Source organism: Pongo abelii, chromosome 19 (assembly GCF_028885655.2).
Source record: "Pongo abelii isolate AG06213 chromosome 19, NHGRI_mPonAbe1-v2.0_pri, whole genome shotgun sequence".
Taxonomy (NCBI): domain Eukaryota; kingdom Metazoa; phylum Chordata; class Mammalia; order Primates; family Hominidae; genus Pongo; species Pongo abelii.
In genome coordinates, this window is record NC_072004.2 from 68,323,077 (window position 1) to 68,343,063 (window position 19,987).

The 19,987-nt window shown below is 48.6% G+C and overlaps 1 protein-coding gene across 1 annotated transcript; it reads right to left on the reverse strand.

Moving 5' to 3' along the window:
- Positions 1–6,267: 6,267 nt before the first annotated feature.
- Positions 6,268–19,176, reverse strand: TBX21 (T-box transcription factor 21). The gene is made up of 6 exons (XM_002834233.4): positions 18,453–19,176; positions 9,615–9,769; positions 9,184–9,305; positions 8,036–8,194; positions 7,847–7,908; positions 6,268–7,642 (listed from the first exon to the last, which is right to left on the reverse strand). Exons 1-6 carry the CDS (start codon positions 18,941–18,943, stop codon positions 7,024–7,026), a joined length of 1,608 nt encoding a protein of 535 aa, XP_002834279.2. The 5' UTR covers positions 18,944–19,176; the 3' UTR covers positions 6,268–7,023.
- Between the last annotated feature and the right edge of the window lie 811 nt (positions 19,177–19,987).

Here is a 19,987-nt window from a genome sequence, read left to right on the forward strand (position 1 = left end):
AAGACACTCATCTGATTGGAGTCCTAAAGGATGAAATTGGAGAGAATAGAAAGAAGCAATATTTAAAGAGATGATGACTGAGAATTTTCAGAGCTCATGAAAATGATGAATGCAAAGATCCATGAAACACAATGTATCCCAAATATGATAAGGAAAAATAAAATCATGCCTCTTACATTATAGTAAATCTTTAGGGCATGAATATAAACAGAAGATCTGGAAAGCAGAGAAAAAACACAGATGACCTAACAAAGAATGATAATTAGAATAGCAGCAGATCTCACAACAATGAAGCCAGAAGACAGTGGAATTACTCATATAAAATGATAAGAAAAGGCTGGGTGCAGTGGCTCATGCCTGTAATCCCAGCACTTCAGGAGGCTGAGGTGAGCAGATCACTTGAGGTCAGTTCAAGACCAGCCTGGCCAACATGGTGAAACCCTGTCTCTACTAAAATTACAAAAAAAAAAAAATTAGCCAGACATGGTGGTGGATGCCTGTAATCCCAGCCACTCAGGAGGCCGAGGCAGGAGAATCACTTGAACCTGGGAGGCAGAGGTTGCAGTGAGCCGAGATTGTGCCACTGCACTTCACCCTGGGTGACACAGTGAGTACGACTTCACCTCAAAAAAAAAAAATTAAGAAAAAAATACTGTTCACCCAAAATTGTGTATTCAGCAAAACAATCACTCAATACCAATAGGGAAAATGATAACATTTATAAGAAACAAGCCCAGGGGAAGTTTATAAAGAGAACTTCTCTAAAAGAACGTATAAAGAATTTAAAGACATAGGTAAATGATCCCCCAAAAAAGAGAAAGGCAAAAAAAGGAAAATGAACAAAAAGAATGGTAACATAAAGGTAAGTCCAAACAAAGCATAGTCTCAGTAAAATAATAAAGGAGTCCAATTTTTAGGGGTTAAAAAAAGAAAGAACTGAAATGAGTAAGTTGAGAGGAGAAAAACATAAATGGAAAAAACGTTATTAGAATGGCTACTAAAATGATAATATACGAGGTATCAATAAGTCAGAAGAAGGAAGTAAGTTTTTATTAGTAAGTCAGAAGGAGGAACAGTAAGTCAGAAGGAGGAAGATCAGAATTAAAGTGATCTAAAATTATTTTACTGATGAGAAGGGAGGATAAAACGTCATTCATGATTAAATATACTTATTAAAATGTATAGATAAGCCACTAAAATAAATAAACTATAGAAATGCAAACAAGTAAAAGGAAAAAAAAGTGTAATAAATAAGGGAAAACTGAGCTGAGCACGGCAGCTCACTCTCCTAATCCCAGTGCTTTGGGAAGCCAATGCAGGAGGATCACTTGAGGCCAAGAGTTCAACAGCAGCCTGGGCAATATAACTAGGCCCTGTTTCTACAAAAAAAAAAAAAAAAAAAAAAAAAAAATTTTAATTAGCTAGGCTTTGTAACGTGCACATCTGTAGTCCTAGCTATTTGGGAGGCTGAGGCAGAAGCATCACTTGAACCCAGAAGTTCAATGCTGCAGTGAGCTATGATCACACCACTGTACTCCAACCTGAGTGACGTAGTGAGACCCCATCAGAGGTGGGGTCAAAAAAGAGTGAAAGAAACCATCCCCCAAAAGACAAAAACCGGCACTTGAGGTTATGAGCAGTGGAATAAGATAAGGAAAATAAATTAGAAGCATAATAATTAGAAACAAGGAAATAAAACTCTCATTTTTTTCTTTTTCTTTTTCTTTTTCTTTTTTTTTTTTTTTTTGAGACAGAGTCTCGCTCTGTCACCCAGGCTGTAGTGCAGTGGCGCGATCTCGGCTCACTGCAAGCTCCGCCTCCCGGGTTCATGCCATTCTCCTGCCTCAGCCTCCTGAGTAGTTGGGACTACAGGCGCCTGCCATCACGCCCGGCTAAAACTCTCATTTTTTTAAATAATATGATTGGCCACAGAGAAAGCTCAAAGAAGTTATAGGAAATTCCCCCAAAATAATAAGAGACTTTAGCATCATGGCTGGATCTCATGATCAATATACAAAAATCAATTATAATTCTGCAAACCAGTAACAAACAGCTAGGGAACATATATTTTAAAAGATGCCTTTTACAGAGAAAAAAAGAAATACCCAAGAATAAACTTAACAAAAGATATAAAAGTCCTACACCTACAAATTGGAAAACTTTGCTAAAGAACCTTAAAGATGACCTAAATAAATGAAGAAATATCCCATGTTCATGCATAGAAAGGCAATATCACAAAGTTATCTCTTCTCTCAAATCGAACAATAGATTTAGTCCAACCTCAATAAAAATCTCAGTCAGGTTGTTATGAAAATTTCCAAGTTATTATATATTGCATATAGAAGGGCAAAGAGCTAGGCACAGTCCAGGCACTTCAGAAGAAGAAATTTTAAAAAGAGGACTTTGCTCTACCAGAAGTAGTATGTAAGACTACTACCATGGGCAAAAGAAAGACTATTCAACAAAAACAAACAGGAAAAATTGGAAAACAAAAACAAAAGTGAATCCTTCACACCATACACTAAAAGGAATTAAATGTCAAATGCAAAACTTCAAATCCTATGGAAAAAAAAATACAGATGAATATCTTTCTAACCCTCAAGCAGAAAAAGTTTTCTTAAATGAGACAAGGAAAAGTACTAACTATAAAATGTTGGCCAGGTGTGGTGGCTCATGCCACCCCAACACTTTGGGAGGTCAAGGCGAGAGGGTCACTTGAGGTCAGGAGTTCAAGATCAGCTTGGGTGACATAGCGAGAACTCATCTCTACAGAAAAATTTTAAATTAGCCAGGCATGGTGGCATATGCCTGTAGTCCTAACTACTGGGGAGGCTGAGTGGAAGGATCACTTGAGGCCAGGAGTTTGCAGCTGCAGTGAGCTATGACACCACTGCACTCTAGCCTGGGTGACAGAACAAGACCCTGTCTCTTAAGAAAAAAAATAAATAAATAAAATTGTTAAATTTAGCTACATTAAAACTACAAATTTTTGTTCATCAGAAAACCACTTTAAAGAAAATGAAAAGAGGAACAATAATCTAGAGGAAGATAATTGCAATATAAATAACCAAATAATGGTTGATATCAAGTCAAGAACATATAAAGAACCAGAACCAACGAGAAAAAGACAAATACCCTAATAGCAATATGAGCGAAAGATATGAACAAATAATTTTACAAACCTATGATTAGAAAACATATGAAGAAAGGCTCAACCTTACTACTGCTGAAAGAAAGAAAGAAACTCAACATGTTCTCTTGTACATTATTGGTGAGAGTGTAAATTGGTAAAGTAATTTGGCATTCTCCTGTTAAATTGTACATTCACATACCCTACCCATTTCTAGATACAGACTTGACTTGAGAAATTTTAGCACTTGTGTGCGTGAAGACACATTTAAAAATATTTTTAAAACTGTTCATAATAACAAAAATGTGTAAATTGTCAACAGGAAAATAGATAAGTAAATCATAGCAAACATACACATAATGGAATATCATAAAATAGTGAAAAATGAATGAACTACATAGCTACTTGCCACAAATGGATGAATCTTAAAAACAGTGTTGAGTCAAAAATCAAAACATATATGTATGTATGTATACATACACACACACATATATATTATTTTATAAAGTTAAAAACAAGTAAAACTACATAGCATAGTAGTTAGACTTACATAAAGTGTTAACACTTAATTTTAAGAAGCAAGAAAGGGGCTGGATGCAGTGGCTCATGACTGTAACCTCAGCACTTTGGGAGGCCAAGGTGGGAGGATCTCTTGAGCCCAAGAATTCAAGACCAGCCTGGGCAACATAGCAAGACCCTATCTCTACAAAAATAAAAATAAAAAATATAACAAATAAAAGGCAAGAAAAGCAAAACACAAAATTAAAGATACTGGTTATCTATGAGGGAAAGGCAGGAAATTAGATGGAGGAAATATAGTTGTGATATTATTGGTGTTTAACTCTTGAAGAAATATCTTGAGTTGTGTGGTATTTAGGTTATATATATAATAGATATATGTGGTATGTGTATATACACACAGTATACACAGTAAAAGGTACATCTAATAGTGAAGAAATAATAGTAATGAACCTTTATGAGCCAAATAACACCACATCAAAACATGCAGTCAGACTTCTAGAAAAGATGGTAAAGTATGGCTTGATCACAAGTCACTTAACTTCATATCTAATGAAGGGAGCAAAAACCATTTTTAAATGGTGAGAGAAAAGAGTATTATAATTATCAACAACAGTTCCTCCAAGAAAGGAAATGTACCCAACTCATAAACTTTAGAAAGTGACAGCGACGGGGTAGGAGTAGGGGGAGAAATAATCTGAACTCACAGAGCACAATGTGGCAAAACTCCTGTCATTTACAAAATTATGAGATTCCAAATTCAAAGGAAATGGAGCCAAGTATGCCACCTTATTTTTTCCTTCTAACTAGAAGGTGCCTCTGAGTAGAGAGCAAAAAAAGGATGGGATGTGAACTGTGACCAAAAACAAAACAAACAAACAAAAAAAAAAACAGGTTTTTCCAGACTTTAAACAGAACTGGGAGAACTACCCAAAGCCCATGATGATGTTTCCCCGTTAGAATGGGCTGCACCCTGGACTGTGGTGGGGCAACATAATAACTCTAACTTCTTAATGTTTCCTATAAGCACCTGTCTTAGCCTGAGAGTGTTCTTTTAGAAACTATTTCTTGGCTGGGCACGGTGGCTCATGCCTATAATCCCAGCACTTTGGGAGGCCGAGGCGGACAGATCACGAGGTCAAGAGATCGAGACCATCCTGGCTAATATGGTGAAAACTCCGTCTCTACTAAAAATACAAAAAATTAGCTGGGCGTGGTGACACGCACCTGTAGTCCCAGCTACTCGGGAGGCTGAGGCAGGAGAATTGCTTGAACCTGGGAGGTGGAGGTTGCAGTGAGCTGAGATCGCGCCGCTGTACTCCAGCCTGGGCAACAGAGCGAGACTCTTTCTCAAAAACAAACAAACAAACAAAAAAACCATGAAAATATTTCTTGTAGTGAAGAAAAATTTATCTTAAGTTTAGCAACTCCATTTCACTTGAGAGTTTGAGGGGTTTTGCTTGTCTTGATGTGTGTGTGTGTGTGTGTGTGTGTGTGACTAAATTCTATAAGCTAAAATTTAACCATTTTCATTAAGAAAAAGCATTTTCAGTGTGGTTCCAATTTTATAAAACTATTTCTGTCTACTAACCCATCTAATGTTAATGATAATTCGTGATGGGTAAGACTTGAGATAATTTATTGTTGTCTTTATACTTTTCTTCATTGCTTGAATTATTTAAAAGAAGCATGTATAGGCCAAGTGTGGTGGCTCACGCCTGTAATCCCAGCACTTTGGGAAGCCAAGGTGGGTAGATCATCTGACGTCAGGAGTTCGAGACCGGCCTGGCCAACATGGTGAAACCCCGTCTCTACTAAAAATACAAAAATTAGCCAGGCATGGTGGTGCACGTCTGTAATCCCAGCTACTCGGGAGGGTGAGGCAGGAGAATCCTTGAACCCGGGAGGCGAAGGTTTCAGTGAGCCGAGATCGCACCATTGCACTCCAGCCTGGGCAACAAGAGCAAAACTCTGTCTCAAAAAAAAAAAAAAAAAAAAGTATGTATTATTTTACAAACACAATTCAGTGTGTGTATAAAGAGACAGAGAGACAGAAACAGCTAGAAACTGTTGGTAACAATAGCTTACACAGTGAGTGCTTACTGTTTGTCAGGCAATGTTCTTAAACCCTTTACATGTACTAGCTTGAGTCACATAAAATTGCTAATATTTGGCTTTTTGACCTACAAAAATGGTAATTTCACATGGCTCATTTTATATTTATTTCTTTAATCCTTGAATAACCCTAGAGATAAAGGTGGAGGGCTGCTAGAAATGCAAAGAGAAATCAAGTGCCACCCCCTCACAGTGCCCTGCACCCCCGCTCCCAGTCCAGCCCTTGGCCTTGCCCTCACACCCCTCCTTTCAAGGTCAGGGGGCATACAGGGCAAGGGATTCTTCTCTGTCCGTCCCAAGATGCCTTAAGAGGCATCAACCATCCCCCTGAGTGCTGAAGGTAGGACATGTGGCCTTGCTGTAACTCAGCTGGAGTCATTTCAGGGTTTTAGCAGGTTCCCCATAAATGAAAGCCGACAGAACACCTTGGGTACACCAGCTTGGGTACAACCCCAACTGAGTCCCCATCCATGTCCCCCCATGCTGGCACTGAGGCAGGCACATTCAACAGTTTTACGTTTATTTTCAGAAAGTGATGAAGACAAAAGGAATATATCCAGACACCACTCTCTGTACAATAAATAGCCTCCCCTATTCAAAAAAATAAAAAGAAAGAAAAAGAAAAGACACACACCCACACACAACCACCACAAACAATATCTTGCTTCTTGAGATGTGCGCCATTCCCCTCTTTCCAGCCCCTTTTCTCTGATCCCCACTGTGTTTGAGCAGGGGGAGCCCAGGCCAGCTGCCCAAAGTCAGGTGAGTCCTTTCCCTGACCCTGGCTGGCTGATGGTTATAAAATACGTGTGTTTGTTCTTTTTGGATCAGGGATTAACACACATGCCAACAAAAAGGTTGAAAGTTACTGTACAAAGGAAGAAAGTGGAGTCTCCTGCTCCCATGTCCCACACCTGACCCCTCCCACCCCACTAGATACAAAAAGCTCCTTCATGTCCAAGACTTTCTTGTCTTCTTTTCTCCAGCTGGAAACCAAAAGCAAGACGCAGCACCAGGTAAACAACTGTAGTTAGGGCAGAGGATGGGGCAAGGGGACACCCCTCTCAGGTTTTATCGTGGGCCAGGAAGCATCTGGTGAACCCCAAAATCCTTCTTGAGCCCCACTTCCCCAACCAACTACTAAACAGAGAAGGGCCAGAGGGAGCGGGGGCCTTCTCAGTCCTTCATCTGTTTCCCAAATTAGTCGGCGTCCTCCAACCTAATAACACTGTTTCTGTTCCTTTCATCATGTCATCTGCTCAGTTGGGAAAATAGTTATAAAACTGGCCTTCAGCTTCCTTATCAAAAGGAGAAGGGGCCCCAGCAGGGGAGGAGCTGTCACCACTGGAAGGATAGGGGGACACGCGCCTCCTCTTAGAGTCTCCTTCGCCCAGTCCTGAATCACTAGATTCCGGCCGGATGGGGGCGATCTCAGTCCACACCAAGGGGGGACCCTGGTCCTCTGGTCCCCGTCCCTCTGAGCCTCCAGGGCCGGGTTCCATGGGCAGAGTCCGCATGGAGCGGAACCAGCTGGCCGGGCCCATCTTGGGAGGGTACTGGGGTGCCACAGGCCAGCCAGCTCCGGGTGCCAGGACCTCCTGGCCTCGGTAGTAGGACATGGTGGGCCCAGGGGCAGAGGGCAGGAATGCAGGCTTCATGCTGACTGCTCGAAACTCAGCCTCATAGCTGTGGTCCCGGGGCGCCCCCAGCCAGTAAGCCTGGGGAACCACATCCTTCGCCTGGCCAGGAAGGTCGGGGTAGAAGCGGCTGGGAACAGGATACTGGTTGGGTAGGAGAGGAGAGTAGTGATCTCCCCCAAGGAATTGACAATTGGGTCCAGGCGGGGAGGGGATGCCGGTGTCAACAGATGTGTACATGCTAGAAAAAAATAGAAGGCAAGAAAACGGGTCACAAGCAGGACCAGTCACCTGTGAGCCTACCTGTTTCACACATTCCTTCTCTGACCCTCCTTCCCTGGCCTGCCCATCTCTAGCACCTGTCCCCCACCCTCCTGTTTTCAGGGGCAGGGAGAGGATGTGTCTCAGGAGGGACCAAAGCTGAGTTGAACCCAGTGGCACTTACGACTCAAAGTTCTCCCGGAATCCTTTGGCAAAGGGGTTATTATCAATTTTCAGCTGAGTAATCTAGAGAGAAGGGAAATAGAGTCACCTGAGTCCTGAGTCTGGGGCTCGGGAACTTTCCAAATCCCTCCCAAGGAAGACGGTGGGCCCCACTCTGCCCTCTTCCCACCGGGGCTCAGGCAGCCCTCACCTCGGCATTCTGGTAGGCAGTCACGGCAATGAACTGGGTTTCTTGGAAAGTAAAGATATGCGTGTTGGAAGCGTTGCAGGCTGCCTCTGGCTCTCTGTCGTTCACCTCAACGATATGCAGCCGGGGCTGGTACTTATGGAGGGACTGGAGCACAATCATCTGTAGACAGAGCGAGATGGTTGTAGGGGTGGGGAGGAGGGATTTCGAGGATCCCATCACCCCCACCAACAGCTGGCCCCATGTGAGGCTAGCAAGCACCCTGAGGTCATCCTGTCCATTCCCCTGCCCTGCCACCATGTAACTTCCCCCAAGCTTTCCAACTCCAGTGTCCGGACTCTTTGGGGCACCAATTCTAGCCTCTTGCCCCCTCTTCTACCTCCAGATGTCAATTGAGACCAAGGTATCAGCACAAACAGGGCTTTTAGGGCAAGGGCACTTTTTTTTTTCTTTTTTTTTTTTTGAGACGGAGTCTCGCTCTGTCACCCAGGCTGGAGTGCAGTGGCACGATCTCAGCTCACTGCAACCTCTGCCCCCCCGGGTTCAAGCAATTCTCCTGCCTCCGCCTCTTGAGTAGCTGGGATTACAGGCACCCGCCACCACGCTTGGCTAATTTTTGTATTTTTAGTAGAGACGGGGTTTCATCAACTTGGCCAGGCTGGTCTTGAACTCCTGACCTTGTGATCCACCCGCCTTGGCCTCCCAAAGTGCTGGGATTATGGGCGTGAGCCACCACACCCAGCCAGCAAGGGCACTTTTAACAGGATTGTTCAACCTAGAGAAACTCGGCATCTATTCCCTGGGACCACGGGGCCAACTCTGTGCCTTTCATGGTGCCGGAGCAATGGCAACCCATGATTTGGTGAAGAAACCCTGAGGCTGGGTTGGCCTGTGTGGCCTGACTATGACCCCTGTCCAAGATTCAGCTTCATCCCACCTCATCTTCCTCCCAAGGTGGGTGAGAAACAGCCAGAGTTTAGGAAGGAAGAAAAATGACCCTTCCTTTAGGACAGAAGAAAAATGAACCTTGCTTCCTTTAGGAAGGAAGAAAAAATGAACCAAACTGGCCCCGCAGGACCCTTGTGGCCTTGGAGGTCTCAGACCCAGGGTGGGGAGCAGGGCGAGGCTACCTTTTGAAGAGCAGGTCCTACCTGGGTCACATTGTTGGACGCTCCCTTGTTGTTTGTGAGCTTTAGTTTCCCAAATGAAACTTCCTGGCGCATCCAGTGTGCTCCCGTGTTGGGGGAATCTGGGTGGACGTACAGGCGGTTTCCTGTGGACAGTTCACCTCTTTGACATGCAGCCCCCGGGACAGAACCCTGGTGATGTAGGGCTTTGCCTGTCCCAAGAGGGACCGTAAGGAAGGACACAGCGGGAGGACCAGGCAGGGAAGGGCAGAGGACTCAGCAGAGGACAGGCTAGAGCAAAGCAGGAAGCCAAAAAGAGGTGGGATGCAATGGCGTGGGATGGAGTGGGAGGGGGGGTTAAAGGTCTAGGAATTAGGGGTAGGGGCTTGGTGGGCCCACCAGGGGGCGCCCAGTCCCAGCGAAACAGAGCCCACCGCTCCCAGGGGCGCGCGCACCTGGCATGCTGCCCTCGGCCTTTCCACACTGCACCCACTTGCCGCTCTGGTACCGCCAGTGGTGCTGGTCCACCAAGACCACGTCCACAAACATCCTGTAGTGGCTGGTGGGCTCCAGCCCGGCCACAGTAAATGACAGGAATGGGAACATCCGCCTGGAGAGGAGAGAAAGCCCCCAGCACCCATCAGCTCCAGCTCGACAGCCAGTCCCCCCTGCAACAGTGCCCAGGCATCAGTGGTGTGCTGTAGCCGGCTTCCTCCTACTCACAAGAACCAGCTGGAAGGTGTTTAGGGAGTTTGCCAGCCAGGGGTTAAAAACAGCCATTAAAAATTAAATTATATAAACTTGCAATTCAAGACATATTAACAGTCAAAGTAGGCTGGGCACAGTGGCTCATGCCTGTAATCCCAGCACTTTGAGAGGCCGAGGCAGGCAGATCACCTGAGGTCAGGAGTTCGAGACCAGCCTAGCCAACATGGTGAAACCCCGTCTCTACTAAAAAGTACAACAACAACAACAACAAATAGCTGGGTGTGGTGGTGGGTGCCTGTAATCCTAGCTACTCAGGAGGCTGAGGCAGGAGAATGGCTTGAACCCAGGAGGCAGAGGTTACAGTGAGCTGAGATCGCGCCACTGCACTCCAGTGGCCTGGATGACAAGAACAAGACTCCATCCCAAAAAAAAAAAAAGTAGTAAAAACTAAAAAATCATCACTGCCCAGTTATTTTACGTTTTACTATTGTCTGCGCTGTTGAGGTTACTTCCGTCTATCGCAGCTGCATGGAGGAGGTACTAAATCACAGTGCACTGTGCATCTCTTCCCAGCTCTGCATTCAATGACTCACATGAGTCACTTGAAATCATCTATAGCAGGAGTATTTACACCACAGGGATCAGCAAACACTACAAATCAGAGTTTTTAAAAATGTTCTTTCGGAGGGTCAGTTGCTTGACATCTACCTGCACACCCCTGTCTCTAACCTTAGCTGCTTCCTAGGAGGGGGCACCAGCCAGCTCTCCACAGGCAGTTCCTGGAAGGTCCTCATGCTTCAGTTCCCCACCCACCCTCTCTGCCACGGCTTTCACAGTGCTAACACACTCCCAGCCCCATGACACCCACTCACAGGCCCTCCCTTTCCCATGCTCCTGGGTCTGCCGCCTGAGGTATAGCCTGCCCTCAGCCTTCAGAGAAGTTGCACACATCCTAGTTGAACAGGGAGCTTCCCATCCACCTGAAAGAAGGCTCTATTGAACACGGGGCTCATGTTCAAAGTCCTTGTTTCCAGGAAAAGTAGAGGAAGTTAGGGGGTGGGATGCTGTATGATTCCGCTATCGTGCCAGAGTAACAGATTCAGAAAAGAAGCACTCTTCTACCATCACCATCTCCACCACTAACACCTTCACTAGCCCTGTCACCACCACCACTACAACCAGCACCATCACCACCAGAAGCACTGTAACCACCCATCACCACCATCACAACCACCATCACTACAACCGCCCCCTCCACCATCACAACTACCATCACGATAACCACGATCTCCACCAGCACCAGCACGGGCACCACCATCTACAGCCACCAACTTCACCATCACAACCACCACCAGCAGCACCATCACTACAACCACCACCTCCACCAGCACCAGTTCCATCACCAACTCCAATGGCTTAGCCTTTCTCTTCTAACACAAGCAGGAAGAGCAGAGTTTTCAGAATGGCAGAAGCTAATCCTCATCAGAATTACTTTTCATTTCCACACACTTCCCCCTCCTCTCATGAGAAGCCCTGAAGGATGGGGAAAAAGGGACCTATCAGTGAGTCAGGAAACCTGGAGGAGGGAGGGTTCCAGGGGCCTAGGAACCCTTTTTGAGGGACTTCTAATCCCCAGAGGTCCCCAGGACAACTTACCTAACAACCTTGGGAAGGTGTCCTAGAAGGGTGCTGTCACACGCCTGTCTTCCCCTGACTTTCCTGAGTTGAGAAAAATAGATTACTACCTATGACGCTGGATAAGTTAATTCTCAAACCAAATCTCAGTTTCTTTTTGAAATGGAATTTCGCTCTGTCACCCAGGCTGGAGTGCAGTGGCACGATCTCAGCTCACTCTAACCTCCACCTTCCAGGTTCAAGTGATTCTCCTGCCTCAGCCTCCCAAGAGCTGGGACTGCAGGCATGTGCCACCACACCTGGCTAATTTGTGTATTTTTAGTAGAGATGGAGTTTCACGTTGGCCAAGCTGATCTCGAACTCCTGACCTCAAGTGATCCACCTGCCTCAGCTTTCCAAAGTGCTGGGATTATAGACGTGGGCCACTACACCCGGCCCAAATCTCAGTTTCTTCACATGTAAATGGAGAGTCTAACTCCTGTCCATCTTTCCTCTGAAAGCTGTTAAAAAGTTCGAAAGATGGCCCGGCACAGTTGCTCACACTTATAATCCCAGCACTTTGGGAGGCCGAGGAGGGTGGATTGCCTGAGCTCAGGAGTTTGAGACCAGCCTGGCCAACATAGTGAAACCCCGTCTCTACTAAAAATACAAAAAATTAGCCGGGCGTGGTGGCATGCACCTATAGTCCCAGCTACTTTGGAGGCTGAGGCAAGGAGAATCGCTTGAACCTGGGAGGCGAAGGTTGCAGTGACCCAAGATGGCGCCACTGCACTCCAGCCTGGGCAACAGTGTGAAACTCCATCTCAAAGAAAAAAAAAAAAAAACATAAAATGTTATTTCCAATTTTATATTTGAAGAAACTGACGCTCCGAGAGGTTTGGTGACAGTTCTTGGTGGGAGAGCAGAGGTGAGGTCTTCTGACTGCAGAGTGCATGCTGTGGTCTGTGGTCCCCATTTCTTCATATTAATTTTTTTCTTTCTTTTTTTTTATTTTTTTTTAGACAGAGTCTCGCTCTGTCCCCCAGACTAGAGTGCAGTGGTGTGATCTCGGCTCACTGCAATCTCTGCCTACCAGGTTCAAGAGATTCTCCTTGATTACAAGCACCCAACACTGTGCCTGGCTAATTTTTTTTTTTTTTTTTTGAGACAAGAGTCTTGCTCTGTTGCCCAGGCTGTAGTGCAGTGGTGTGATCTTGGCTCACTGCAATCTCCGCCTCCAAGGTTCACGCCATTATTCTCCTGCCTCAGCCTCCTGAGTAGCTAGGACTATAGGCGCCCGCCACCACGCCTGGCTAATTTTTGTACTTTTAGTAGAGACGGGGTTTCACCATGTTGACCAAGCTGGTCTCAAACTCCTGACCTCAGGTGATCCACTGGCCTCAACCTCCCAAAGTGCTGGGATTACAGGGGTGAGCCACCGCACCCAGGCCATACTGATTTTTTTTAAGAGATGGAGTCTTGCTATGCTGCCCAGGCTCTACTCAAATGCCTGGGCACAGGCAATCCTCCTGCCTTGGGCTCCCGAGTCACCCGAGTGTGGTTATAGGTGCTCACCACCATGCCCAGCTCATCCTGTTTTTATCACTAGTAGAGGGAAATGAAGGAGACACAGGAAGAGGCTGGGGAAAAGGGAGAAGAGAAAGGAGATCTCGGTTTCTCCCTAAAAGTCTAGAATCACCACCAGCTGGAATCCCAAAATAGCCCCTGATTTACATGACACTTTGCTGGGAAGGAACCGAGAGTGGTGATGGGTCTGGTGCCAAATTGAGCCTCCCTAAAAAACCACTTACCATCCCACCCTCATAAGACAGGGTCCAAGACCCCAAATTCCTCTGCTGGCCCTAAGAACTAAGTAGCCTTGGGATGGTTCACAGGGTCGTCATACCTCTCCCAGATTCAGAGCTCCTGGCACAGGCTCTGCTTCACTGTAATTAAGTGCAAATTAAAATAGCAAGGAGATAGATAGTTCTTCTCAGTCGTATTGGTGAATGTTTAAAAATTGATAATATTGGCTCAGCGTGGTGGCTCACGCCTGTAATCCCAGCACTTTGGGAGGCCGAGGCAGGTGGATCACCTGAGGTCAGGAGTTCGAGACCAGCCTGGGTAACATGGTGAAACCCCATCTCTATTAAAAATACAAAAATTAGCCAGGCGTGGTGGTGCACACCTGTAATCCCAGCTACTCGGGAGGCTGAGGTGGGAGAATCTCTTGAACCTGGGAGGCGGAGGTTGCAGTGAGCAGAGATCATGCCACTGCATTTCAGCCTGGCCAACAGAACGAGACTCTGTCTCAAAAAAAAAAAAAAAATGTGATAATATCTACTGCTGATGAGGCTGTGGGAAAATGGGTCCTCTCATAGACTATTGGTGTGGGTGTAAATTGGTAGCACCTTTTGGGAGGGTATTCTGGCAATGTGTTGTACCTACCAAAGTACAAAATGTGCTTGGGCATCAAGGGACCTCCTCGTCTTACCAACCTCAGATCCACTTAATAGACTCAGACGGCCACTGGCAAACAGCCAGACAAAAAGCAAAGCTGCAGCCTGGGCAACATAGTGAGACCCCATCTCTACAAAAAATAGAAACAATTAGCCAGACATGGTGGTGTGCGCCTATAGTCCCAGTTTCTCAGGAGGCTGGGATGGGAGGATTGCTTGAGCCCAGGGGGTTGAGGCTGCAGTGAGCCATAATCGCACCACTGCACTCCAGCGTGGGTGACAGAGCAAGACCCTGTCTCATTAAAAAAAAAATTTTAAATTAAAGTTGTTTTCACTTGCCCCAAGAGAAATGAAACCACTTAAGCATGCTTAAGCCTAAAAAAATTTTTTTTAGCTAGGCACAATGGCTCATGCCTGTAATCCCAGCACTTTGGGAGGCTGAGGCGGGAGGACTGCTTGAGAGCAGGGATTTGAGACCAGCCTGGGCAACATAGTAAGATGCTGTCTCCATAAAAAATAAATTAAAAAAAATTTTTTAAGATCTGAAAAGCTGGGCCAGGTGCGGTGGCTCACACCTGTAATCCCAGCACTTTGAGAGGCCGAGGCGGGGGATCACTTGAAGTCAGGTGTTTGGGACCAGCCTGGCCAACATGGCGAAACCCCGTCTCTACTAAAAATACATAAATTAGCTGGGCTTGGTGGCTTCTGCTTGTAATCCCAGCTACTCGGGAGGCTGAGGCAGGAGAATCGCTTGAACCTGGGAGGCGCAGGTTGCAGTGAGCCAAGATCGAGCCACTGCACTCCAGCCTGGGGGACAGAGTGAGACTCCATCTCAAAAAAAAAAAAAAAAAAAAAGATGTAAAAAGTTATCGACTAAAGTTATCTATGTGGGAGGTTCAGGTCCACTTCCTGGCCCATGAAAAATATTACAAATAAAAAAAATTAAAGTTCTTGGAGTTGGGAAAGTGGAGACAAGAAAAAAATTGTAATGACTGTAAGGATAGCAAGGATAGTGTGGGACTGAAATTGTTGTTTTACCAACCTCTATCTTCACATGCACAAATCCAAATGTAAATTGAGCTTAACACAACACAGCTACCCAAAGTTATCTTAATTATAATAATCAACCAATCACACCCAGAAAAGTGGGGATTGCCAGCAATTAATACACACCCACACACCCACAGAGACACAGGCCTCTCTATTCCTCTACTGAGAATGTCTACCATCAACTATTATATACTCGCCAACACATTCGCAACACACACACACTGCCACACAGAAACCCTCGCACAAGCCTGTGTGGGGCATTATCAGGCTGCCCCAAATCTCTAGACACAAACGTAGACACCAAAGTCTCCTATTGGGATAATCCATTGTTTTGTTCTCAGTTCCCCTCTCTCAGCCCCATCTGAGCTGCCTTGATCAATCTCCGGACCCAGGAATCACCCCCTGTGCCCTGCCCCATTTCTGCCCGTTGGGAAGAGCGTGCCACTGGCGCTGGTCAATACCAAGGGACAGATCCAGGGTGGGTGGGAGAGGAAGAATCCGGGACGGCGTGAGTCAGCTCAAGGCAAAAAGCCGTGGGGCTGTAGGCTGTAGGTGGGCCTGGGGTGGGAGAACCTTTCAAAAAGGAAGAAGGTCATGGGTGATGTGGTGTAACTGGTGGGTCACTGGAACCCACGGAGGGATAGGCCAGCCCACAAAAGCAGGAGGATGGAAAGGAAGCTGTTCTATGAGCCCAAAAGCCTGTTTTGAGAGGAAATGGCTACTGATTTCCCAGATCTCAGGAGCCCAAGCTAAGAAGGTATGGAGGTAACCTGGGGCTGGTGGACTGAATTGGGGTTGTGTGTCCTCTGTCCCCTCCATGGCAGCGTGGGGCCTATGAAGCCTGATCCAAGAAAAAGCACCAAAAGAAACAGTGAAGAGCCACTGCCTCCTTCAACAGGGACCCCGCTTATGGAGCCCCTCGGAATGGAGCAAAAAGTGTGAGGATTGTAAAACACACACACACACATTGATGAAGCAATCAGAGAAGCTTGGTGATATTTAGGAAATTCTTTTCAGGTTTGCTAATGGTATTGCGTTCATTTTAAAAAGCCATTTTTAGAGGTGCAGAGATAAAATAATATCTAGAATGTATTTAGTAATTACTATATTACCAATATAGTTGCAGACAGAAGAAGCGAAATCAGGATGCAGAAACAAGATTGGACCCATATTGACATCTGTGGAAGCTGGGTCATGGAAGTCTGTTACATTCTTCTGTCCATGTTTGTATGTAGTGGAATGTTTCATAATAAAAAAAGTAAGTGTATGTATCTAAAAGGGGGACAAAAAAACTTGTCAAGTGAGAATTACTCAGCAGGAACACCAAGGAAAGGAGGCCACGGGAGTAGATGGTGATGCACACTTCGAGAATCATCCCCTCAAGTGCCTCCCTGAAGTGCTCTACAGCCTCCCTGAAGCTGGCTCTACAGGTAGAGAGGCAGCCCCCTAGCACTGGCCAACTCCCTAAAGTGCTGGCTGATGCTCCATCCACCCCATCCCTCAAGACTGGCAGGGGGAGGCAGAGGCCTGGCAGAGGCTGTGGGGAGACCCCAGCAAGAGCCCAGGGTGGGAAGGCCTCCTGACCACACAACAGAGTAGAAGGTTAAGAGGCCCCACTTCTGGTCTGCTGTGTGATGGAGTGCAAGCCACTAGCTGTCCCTGCAACTCAGTGACCTCAACTGTAAAATGGGGAGACTGCTTGGCCTACCTAACGCACAGTGAAATAATGGAAGTGAAAGCACTCTAAATGCATCAGGGCCTTCGGGGAGCGTGGGTGGCTGTTTTTACTGGTGGCCGTAGGGGGCCAGAGAAAGAAACCCAGGCAAATACTATCTGGGCTCTAGTGCCAGCTCTGCCTGCAATGAGTGTGTTGTGTGACCTTGGAAGAGTCTCTTGCTGTCTCTGGGCCTGTTTCCCTGTCTGTGCAGTGACAGGGACAGGATCTGCTGGGTCCATTCCAATTCAGACACATTGGGACCAGAAGCTTGGGCTGTGTCTGGGTACACCCAAAGGGTGACTAGGGTTGGGGGGAGCAGAGAGGAATTATCAGAAGGCTTAGGAGATGAAGGCTGAGCCATCAAAGAACACGCCAACTTTCCTGGGTTCATCCCAGGGAAAGTGGAACAGCTCAGTAACTTGAAGCCAGTTGTGGCTGGCAACAGGTTCCCCAGTCCCAGGCTACCCCACAAAAATCATCTGGAGGGAAGAATGTTCCAGCAATGCCCAGATCGAATACCAACCCCTGGGGCTCAACATGGCCTTCTCCCTCTCCCCTCCACCCCAAGCCCCACGTTTGGTATCCACACCTCTTGGACCTCGGACCCAGCATCCCAGGTCCACCAATGACAACAGCCCCTCCACACTGGTCCTCACTGGTCCCCTGCTCACATGGGCCGCACTGGGAAGGGTGGGTGCACACAGCCCACAACAGACACAGCCCACTCCGGGGGTTGCTTACTAAACAAATACCACACAAGTCGCAGGTTTCTGTTTCTTTCCTTGCACAGGAGGCTCTATCCGGAAGCAGCACCCTCAGCCCCAAACTCTCGCCATCAGGCACGGGGCTCAGGGACCCTGAGCCATGGAGCCATGGGACTCCCCTTCACCACTTCCCCAGACTGAACCGGTGAATTTCTGGACAGGAGTGTGGGGAAAGTTTTCACTGGACCAGCCTCAAAGGGTGCAGTGTGGGGCTGGCCACCAGGCTGGACCCCTGGGTGAGCTTCATCTGCCCAGCCCGTGGGCATTTGTGCCTGGAAGGGATCTATGCCCCCTACAAGCTTTACTGCCACTACCCCCCATACACACACACACACACACACACACACACACCAGACATATGATCTCAAAGTAAGACCGGAAAGGAAACTTGGCGACTGCTTCTCCATGTCACCAAATCCCAATCTCCCCCCCTACACACACACACACACCACCACCACCACCATCACCACCACCACCACCACCACCACCACCACCACTAAAGCTGACCTGAGCACACCAGCAGCAAAGGAGCCGGGGGAGGTGGGCGCAGGGGGCCTGGAGATAAGGGGCTCCCTTCCCCTCCAGTTTCCCGCACAGGAGGCCCAGGCGTCCTGTCCGCCCAGAACACAGGCTTTCACTGCCCGCTGCGACTCCTCTCCAGTAGAGAGTGGGGCAGGGGCGCACACCAATTCTGGGTGAAGCCACAGTCACCCTTCCCCTAAATCAAGGTGACTTCTCACTGTCTCGCACTCACCCGTCTCCCTTGTGAGTCCTCTGGCTGTTGGTGCAACAGCCTGGGCACAGACGCCCCTCCGGAGCTTTCCCTGTCCTCCCAACAACCCCATTCCCCTGTCTCCCTACGCTGAAGCCAAAGCAGTGAGGGACACGGAGTCAGAAGCATTGTCGAGCCAGAAAAACAGACCAGACGTTCTTGTTCCGGCGGGGGCACAGAGGCCCCGCGGGCCGGCGCGCCGCACTCACCGTCCCTGCTTGGTGATGATCATCTCTGTCTGGTGCTGATTAAACTTGGACCACAACAGGTGGTTGTTGAGCGCGACTCTCAGTTTCCCCGACACCTCCAGCCCCGCGGGTAGCGCGTAGTCCTCACGCGGCCCCGGGTAGAGCCCGGCGCGCGGGTCCGGGGCGGCGTAGCCCTCGCCCGGCTGGTAGCCCTCGGCGCCCGCGGGCGGCGGGAAGGACTCGCCCGCGCCGGGGAAGCCGGCCGCCTGGGGCCGCGGCGGGTAGGCGTAGGCTCCAAGGAAGCGGCTCGGCGGGGCGGGCACTAAGGCGCCCCCGGGGTAGGGAGACCCCAGGCTGCCGCCCCCGCGACGCTCGGCCGCGTCCTGCGCGCCCGGCTCCGGGTAGAAGTAGCGGTGCTGCGGGTCGGCGCCAGGCTCCCGGCCCTCGTCGCTCCCCGGCATCGGCTCGGTGCCCGTCAGCATGTCTCCGCAACCCGGCTCCACGATGCCCATCCGGGGCGGGCTGGCACCTTCCCGCAGCCGTCGAGGACCCGCCCCTCCGAACGCGAAAGGGTCGCGTGGGCTGGGGTGGGCAGGGGGCAGGGGGCAGGAGGCAGGGGGCGGGGGCCCCGAGGGCCGGGTAGGGGACCCCACCAGAGCCCGGGCTCTGACGCCTGGCTTCTACGCCCTCGTCCGGCAGGCGCACGGCAGCTCTCGGGCTTCCTCTCCAGCGGGCCGCTGTCACTAGAGTCGCGGCGCTTTGCTGTGGCTTTATGAAGCTCTCCGGCTCCCCCCCACTCCGCCACCTCGGCCCTGCTCCGCCTCGCCCCACCCCGCCCTCTCGTGGCTAATACTAGGCAAATTCTACGCTCTTGGCGAGTACTGCAGGGCCCCCCACGGTGGAGACGAGCGAGAGCCCGCGCGCACTCTGTAGTTCGAAGACCTTGCTTTCTGGGAGTGTCAACTCCGCCGCCTGACACACCAGCCCGTGGCTCTCTTCTGGACCCTCGGGGAAATTCAGCCCAGCTTTGAAGGCTCGGCTCAAAGGCCCTCTCCTACAGGAAGCCTTCCGAGATGGCCCAAGTGGGACTCGCTGGGCATTCTCTTAGCACTGAGAGGCTCGGAGCACGGGCACACTAGAAGCAACTTTGACCATGAACATTCAATCTATCTTTATTGATACCTACTGTGTGCCCAGACTCTGTGCTAAGTGACCTTTCGGGTTGCCCTCTTTCTCCCCACCAGAGGTCCACATGTGCTGAGTTGGCTGCATCTTGTAGCTCTAGCCCTGGGGGCAGACCTGGAACCTGATGGACAATAGGAAATGTTCCTTAAAGCGCACTGCATCAGCAGCAGCCAGGGGTTTGCAGGGCCCTGAGCTGGGCCTGGCCGGGCCCACAAAAGCTCCCCTACCCTGCACGGCAGTCATAGGCACTGGAAGTAGCATTGGGGCTGCCAGTGCTGAGAGTCCCAGGTCTGGCTCTGCCTGCCAGGTATATGTGACCCAGGCAAGTCATTTTCCTTGCCTGAAAGTCAACCTCACGTGCCTCATCCATA